Here is a 7859-nt window from a genome sequence, read left to right on the forward strand (position 1 = left end):
ACCCATAGGCATTTCCGATTCTGCACCTCTCTCTGCTCTCTCTGACTTGCATCTGAAGAAGTGGGTATTCACCCACGAAAGCTCATGCTGCAGAACGTCTGTTAGTCTATAAGGTGCCACAGGATTCTTTGTTGCTTTTACAGATCCAGACTAACACGGCTACCCCTCTGATACTCTGCTCCAGGGTGACTTATAAGAGCCAAACTCCTTCCCAAAGTCTCCCTGCAACTGAGCCTTCTCAGACCTTTTATAGGCTCTCTCTCTCTGTCTCTCAACTTCTCAGCTGAGTCTGATAATCAAAGAGGCGTGGCTGGTGCCACATCCCCTAGTCTTTAAAGGGACAGACTACCCTGCTACACCATCTAACTTGAAAAAGACTAGCCAAAAAGATTAGCCTAGCTTGGGCAGCTAGTACCTGTACCTCCCACAAGTTCACACCAAATGCTACTCTATGGCATTTTGGAAACTTTTAGTCCTTAGTGTGGGGTTAGGAAAGTAACACTAGTAGCTCCTTCCTGTAGGTGGGTGGACAAAGCAAGAGTATGCCTACAGGAAGGCTACTAATACATGTTGCTTTCTCTTTACGGTGAGATTGAACGCAACGTACCATGCAATGTATGAAACGGAGAAGGAAGAAAAGAAATCAGGATAATAACGCATTAAGAGGTAACATTGCTTCTTTGTATTTTAGTTACAAATTACAATAGATAGTGACAATATTATTCCTGAGTAATGCAATGATTTTTTGAAAAGCACTGAAACTGTAGGCATGCAATGCTATAATTATCCTGTTTGTAACAACACAAAAGTGTACCTGTACAAAGCTCCTATTGAAATATGAATCATATATACTGGAACATGATTAAGTTGAGAGTGAAAAGGCAGAGTTATTAATGTTTATTAAACATTCTTAGTCTTTTTTAGTGTACTGTATATCAAAGTTGTCAGTTCTGCAATTTGACTTGAAATTCTATCAGTTGTACATTTTTTACTATTTTAAAAAATTTTAAATGTATATTTAAAAGAAATGAAAGGAAAGTCTTTTTCTGAATCTGGACTGTAACTTATTCAATATAGTATTGAGAGTTTATCTGTCTATTACTTTCTGCATTTACAGAATGCTTTAACTAGGTTTTAGTAAAAGTTTGGAGTTTATCTGAAAGCATTTTAGGGATCCGCAAATGAAAAGTTTGAAACCACTGAGATAGGATATTGTATATGAGCAGGAATATGTTTAAGAACTGCTAGTTAAACTACATTATTGAAACCAAATTCCTGAACAATAGGAAGCTGAGCCCAATCTACTATTCTAATCTGTAAACCATTGTTATAAAGTCTATTTTACTTTAAGGCTCATATTTTTAAGAGGTGGGATTTCATGCAATACATACATGCACACAATTTATATGCAGTTACTGTACTTTGCACGTGTGCAAACTGAATAACTGCTTGAGAACAGGAAGTTGGGCATCCATCTACTTATTTGTGTGCATAACTGCAATAACTATAAACACACTGCATGCAAACATTTATATTTAGCATGTGCAAGCGGACCTATACCTTTTAGAAATTCAGTCCTAAAATAGTTCACAGCTATTTCCCACCTCCAAAAATAGAGGGGTGTAGGTAAAATTCTGTAGATAGAAGATTGAAAGGATAAGGTGATAGGATATGGAGTCATTTACTTCTAGCTTGCTGGCTCTAATTCAGCCTAGGAATCTAGTGACTGACAGCTGTTATCATCTTCTGGTTCTTCAGTAGCCTAAGTGAAATTAAAATGGTGGTCCACATCATGCACACAAACATGTTTATATATTCCAACAACAGTTTTCATCTTCAGACTTAATTTACATAATAACAGGGTTTTTGTTGTTATTTTTTAAAATGATGAACAGACACTATCTTGGCTATTCCAACTATTCACATATCTGGAGGGAAATAAGAAAAGAAAAAATGGATCTAAGTTCAGATATAAAGGGTTTGTACTTATGCAGCCAGTATAAAAATAACATGTGTGATCTAATGAGTACTATGTATCAGGACTATGTATTTTTATATTCATAAGATTATATACTTATGTAGAGCAAACCATTTTCAAACACAATCCAGGAAACGTTATTTCATGAATTTGTGCCATTCTATAATTAAAAAAAACAAGAGTAGCCATAGAGAAAGCAAAGATTAAATGCAGATTTTAAAATGCATCTTCCATTGTTGTATTTTTAGGTAGCCTTGAAAAGAAAAGAGAACTTCTAAGATGTTTAACACAAGCTCAGCACAACAGGATTCGTCACCCAATGGAACATTACCACAGAACTCGGAGAGACGGCATTTGATTTTGATAACACTATATAGTATCAATCTGGCAGGGGGCATTGCTGGAGTCATTATGATGGCCCGTCAACTGTTTCAAAGGAATATACAATCTGTGATGACCATCATTATCATCAATCTCATGGTGGTACATTCAATTCTCTTACTCAGCCTTCCTTTCCGCCTTACCTATTACATTTCATCTGAATGGAAATTTGGGTGGTTCACCTGCAAAATGATTAGTGCCATGATCTATGCCCACATGTACATCACCTTCATTTTCTATGTAGCTATTATTATAATACGCCTCTTGAGACTGGAATTTCAGCGATGGTACACTAAAACCTGGATTACTGCTGTCTGGTTTGTGGGAACTTTGGTTATCTTCCCTATTTTTTTGTCATATTATGGCACCTCTGAAAAGTATAACCATTCTAAATGCTTTCAATTCCACAGAGATATTCAGGAGCAGGGTATGATGATAGCAAACTACTGCATGATTGGTATTATGGTGGCAACAATCTCTGTGCTCTCCATAATCCAATTAGTTATAATCTTTCAATTGGCAATGAAGTATTGGCCTGATATGAACTCACATGTGGAATTCAGGGCTCAGATCAAGAGTTTTTTTTTCATCTTGGTAATACTAGTCTGCTTTATACCTCATCATGTATTCAGAATATACTACATCCAGAATTTTCCCCCGGAGGATGACCATAACCTATTCCTATACAATGAAATTTTCTTAGCTTTCACAGCACTGTGCTGCTTGGATATGTTATGCTTCATAGCAGGAATAGCCCATTAAACTATGAACTACTGGTACAGCAAACCTTGATTTTGGCTCTTCTTGGAAATAAGAAAACTACTCAAGAGTTTACTGAGTTACAAGGACTACTGACTTTTCCCTATGAGGACAACATTATTTGGATTTCTATAATTTTCATTCTTTTGTAGCCCAAGGAGACAGAAGTTGTTGGTTCTCATTTTCTATCCTGAGGGTTGAAAAGCCATGATGCATAAGTATTCTTCTAATCTTTGAAGTTGCCTAAGTATATTGGCTTTGCAGCAACAGCAAATTTCACCAAGAATGCTCTTTGCTCATCTCTAGTGACTGCTAAGTAGTCAGCCCTTCTCATTTACTCAAGAGTTTCTCAGTGAAAATAGCTCACTTTACCCAATAAATCTGCTCTCAGAATTAGCTCACATTGAGGATGGTATATTAACATAGAACAACCTCTAACTGGCCAAAGGTTAGGAAGAATTTTTCTCCTGGAGCACATTATTGCAGAATTGTCCATTCTGAGGGTTTTATACCTTCCCCTGAAGCACTTGATACTAGAGACCAAAACCCAAAAGTTGCCTTTTTCCCTCATGTGCTTTGCAATAATGTTTTTGAATTAACAAGAAAATGAGCTATGTCCAAAGAGTGGGAAAATGGCACCGGAGGATTGGGAGTGAGGCTTAAATTAAATAGGTGAGTCCAACCCTACTGTTCTTCTCCTCAGCACATCTATACCAACTTTTTATTTGTTGTGCCATCTTACTCTAACTCTGCTCTTACCTTCTTCATTTAAATCTGCTAATTGGTAATTTAAATACAGACAGAAAAGGTCAAGCTTTTCTCACATTTGCTTAGTGTCACTTCTACAGCAGGACGGCATCTACTGCTGATACTTCTGGGGTTCTGACCATACGGACTGGAGCTGTAATGCAGTCTCAAGTGGTCTGGTTTTTCAAGAAAATAGTAACCCTGCCACAAGGGAAGTATTTTATCAGCCTCCAAAAAAAAGAAGTAAATCATCTCTCTTATAACTGTTTTTGCTTAATGTTCCTAAGTTGTATTGTTGATTCCCACTGCTGGATGCTGTATTTCTGAGGTTCCCGATATAATTGAAAGTGATACTAGAATAATTTAAGTAAATGAAAATTGTTTCAATCAGCTCTATGTGAGTGTGTGCATGTGGGGGGTATATGTACAACCATTTGTTTCTACATAGGCTTCCTTCCTTCTCTCCCCTTACACTCCTATCATGTTCCTCGTCAGCCCCTTGTGACCCCGGGGATAGGGCATCAGTGGTTAATAGCCTTCAGTGGTTAATAATAGCACCTGCTCCTGGGGACTTCTGTCTTCTCTTCCCCCTCCCAGGGGTGCTGGAAAAATTTGTATAGCGGGGCTGCCAAGAGCCATTGAACCAAACTGTAAACCCTTTATATAATGGAAACCACTTCAAGCTGGGCATGCAGCAGCACCCCATCACCCCTAGTTCCAGCACCTATGCCCCTTCCTCTCCCTCACTTATACATTTAAAATCAGTGACATGGTGACAAAGCATATAGTTGAGGCCTGCCTCTGATGATGCCCCGTTGCGGTATGGCCTTTCATCTCAGGCCCCACTCTGTCATTCCCCCCCCTGGATCCGCCAGCTCTAGCACAGACTGTTCCCTACCCAGTTCTCTCCCAAGAGCGCCACAGCACATGCAGCAAGTCCCAGTCTTGTGCATTTTGGTTCTGCAGTTTGTTTGGTGGTCTTTGTCATCAGAATGCAACGGGATCTATATTTGAAGGAGCCAATCAGTGGCTGTGAGATGAGTAGGTTAAGCTTCAGCTACTGAGTTCTTTTTTCCTCTGAATAGCAGCACCTGTTTGGACACAGGAAGAGGCTCTGTCTGCTTTTGAGAATCCCAAAGGAGTGACCTTGCCCTTAACCACCACCCCTGCCACACATCCAAAACATTCCCACCCATCCATTGGGGCCACTTACTCCCTATTTTTGAAAGTCGAATGTACATCCAGAGATCCTAATGCTCCTTTTTAACTGTCTATACCGGGGTGGGCAAACTTTTTGTCCCGAGGACCACATCTGGAAATAGAAATTGTATGGCAGGCTATGAATGCTCACAAAATGGGGGTTGGGGTGTGGGATGGGATAAGGGCTTTGGTTGGGGGTGCGGAATCCGGGATGGGGCCAGAAATGAGGAGTTCAGGGTGCAGGAGCAGGCTTCGGGCTGGGACAGTGGGATGCTGGGGGGTGTTGAGGGCTCCGGCTGGGGGTGTGGGTTTTGGAGTGGGGCTGGGGAGGAGGAGTTTGGGATGCAGGAGCATGCTCCAGGCTGAGACACCCCTGCCCACCCCTGGTCCATATGCTTCTATTTGTTTTTTTTAGAACAGAGACAGACTGTGTTAAGGAATGGTAATTGCAAGGTCCATTCTTCTTTCAGTACCTTTCCACTTGTCCGTGCTCTTTAAAGACAATTGTCAAAGATACAGTAGGTTTATTAAGAGTCAGATTTTGCCACACTTACACTGAGTAGTCCCTTGTCAATAGGATTGCTCATGAAGTAAGGGACTATCCAGTGCTTGTCAAGGTATAAGAATCTGGCCTTGAATAATCCTGTTGATTTCAGTGGGACTACTTCACGAGTAAACTATTACTCAGTTTGTGTGTGGGGGGGCAAATCTGGCCCTAAATAATTCCCTTAATCCCCTAGGTTGCACATCATGCAGACAGGCTGATTTGTGGGTGCGTGTTTACATATTTTAAAGACTATTGAAGGCACCTGTAATATTTTTGTGACTATTATGTGACCCTCCGTGTGTTTGATGATTATTGTGTGGCTTGCTAAAGAATAAGTCAGTTTTAGGTAGTCTGGCACATTTGAAGTCATCTAATCAATGATTTTAGATATCCTGATCACCATTGCTTAACTGAAAATACAGGTGTCAAGGCCTTTGACCTTTTGTCTCTGTCCAAGTTGGGCACAACACCTCCAGTTTCCGTGATGGGCCCTTCAGGCAGGAAACCTTAAACAGAGAACTTTAGAACTGTTAAAAGGGCAGCCATGATGAAGCCAGGAGGAGAGGCAGGGTCAGTAGAGAAGGGGTCTGGGGGAGGTCCATGGGCTAAGTCAGGCCTATTTAAGTCTTGATGGAAATGCTAAACTTTCAGTAAGGTAACATACATGCATACTTTTTGTTGTTTAAACTCTTTTCTCTCTAAGGGCTATGTTCTTCTTCCTCCTCTTTCCTGCTAATTCCCTATTTGGATTTAGAGACTTTTATAGCCTTCTTCCAAAACTCATGAGCATATGCCACACTATCATGCAGATTGTGATCCGTTGACATCTGGTCCCTATACTGAGACTTTGATCTCCACCTTGATTAAGAACATAAGAATGGTCATAATGGGTCAGACCAAAGGTCCATCCAGCTCAGTATCCTGTCTACCGACAGTGGCCAATGCCAGGTGCCTCAAAGGGAGTGAACCTAACAGGTAATGATCAAGTGATCTCTCTCCTGCCATCCGTCTCCACCCTCTGACAAACAGAGGTTAGGGACACCCTTCCTTACCCATCCCGGCTAATAGCCATTAATGGACTTAACCTCCATGAATTTATCTAGTTCTCTTTTAAACCCTGTTATAGTCCTAGCCTTCACAACCTCCTCAGGTAAGGCGTTCCACAGGTTGACTGTGCGCTGTGTGAAGAAGAACTTGCTTTTATTTGTTTTAAACTTGCTGCCTATTAATTTCATTTGGTTGCCCCTAGTTCTTATATTATGGGAACAAGTAAATAACTTTTCCTTATTTAGTTTCTCCACATCACTCATGATTTTATATACCTCTATCATATCCCCCCAGTCTCCTCTTTTCCAAGCTGAAAAGTCCTAGCCTCTTTAATCTCTCCTCATATGGGAACCGTTCCAAACCCCCTAATCATTTTAGTTGCCCTTCTCTGAACCTTTTCTAATGCCAGTATACCTTTTTTGAGATGAGGAGACCACATCTGTACGCAGTATTCAAGATGTGGGCATACCATGAATTTAAATAAGGGCAATAAGATATTCTCCATCTTATTCTCTATCCCTTTTTTAATGATTCTTAACATCCTGTTTGCTTTTTTGACTGCCACGGCACACTGCGTGGACGTCTTCAGAGAACAATCCATGATGACTCCAAGATCTCTTTCCTGATTAGTGGTAGCTAAATTAGCCCCCATCATATTGTATGTATAGTTGGGGTTATTTTTTGCAATGTGCATTACCTTACATTTATTCACATTAAATTTCATTTGCCATTTTGTTGCCCAGTCACTTAGTTTTGTGAGATCTTTTTGAAGTTCTTCACAGTCTGCTTTGGTCTTAACTATCTTGAGCAGTTTAGTATCATCTGCAAACTTTGCAACATCTCTGTTTACCCCTTTCTCCAGATCATTTATGAATAAGTTGAATAGGATTGGGGGAACACCACTAGTTACCCCTCTCCATTCTGAAAATTTACCATTTATTCCTACTCTTTGTTCCTGTCTTTTAGCCACTTCTCAATCCATGAAAGGATTTTCCCTCTTATCCCATGACAACATGAAGGACCTTGTCAAAAGCTTTCTGGAAATCTAAATACACTATGTCCTCTGGATCTCCCTTGTCCACATGTTTTTTGACCCCTTCAAAGAATTCTAATAGATTAGTAAGACATGATTTCTCTTTACAGAAGCCTTGTTTCCTTTTGCACAACAATTTATGTTTTTCTACGTGTCTGACAATTTTA

The 7859-nt window shown here is 40.1% G+C and overlaps 1 protein-coding gene across 1 annotated transcript; it reads left to right on the top strand.

Annotated features, from left to right (window-relative positions):
- The first annotated feature begins 381 nt into the window (after positions 1-381).
- LOC120398490 (probable G-protein coupled receptor 141) lies at positions 382-4252 on the top strand. The gene is made up of 2 exons (XM_039525951.1): positions 382-666; positions 2227-4252. The coding sequence occupies exon 2, from the start codon at positions 2258-2260 to the stop codon at positions 3119-3121; it is 864 nt and encodes a 287-aa protein (XP_039381885.1). The 5' UTR covers positions 382-666; positions 2227-2257; the 3' UTR covers positions 3122-4252.
- Positions 4253-7859: the final 3607 nt, after the last annotated feature.

The sequence above is a fragment of the Mauremys reevesii genome, linkage group 2 (assembly GCF_016161935.1).
Source record: "Mauremys reevesii isolate NIE-2019 linkage group 2, ASM1616193v1, whole genome shotgun sequence".
NCBI lineage: Eukaryota > Metazoa > Chordata > Testudines > Geoemydidae > Mauremys > Mauremys reevesii.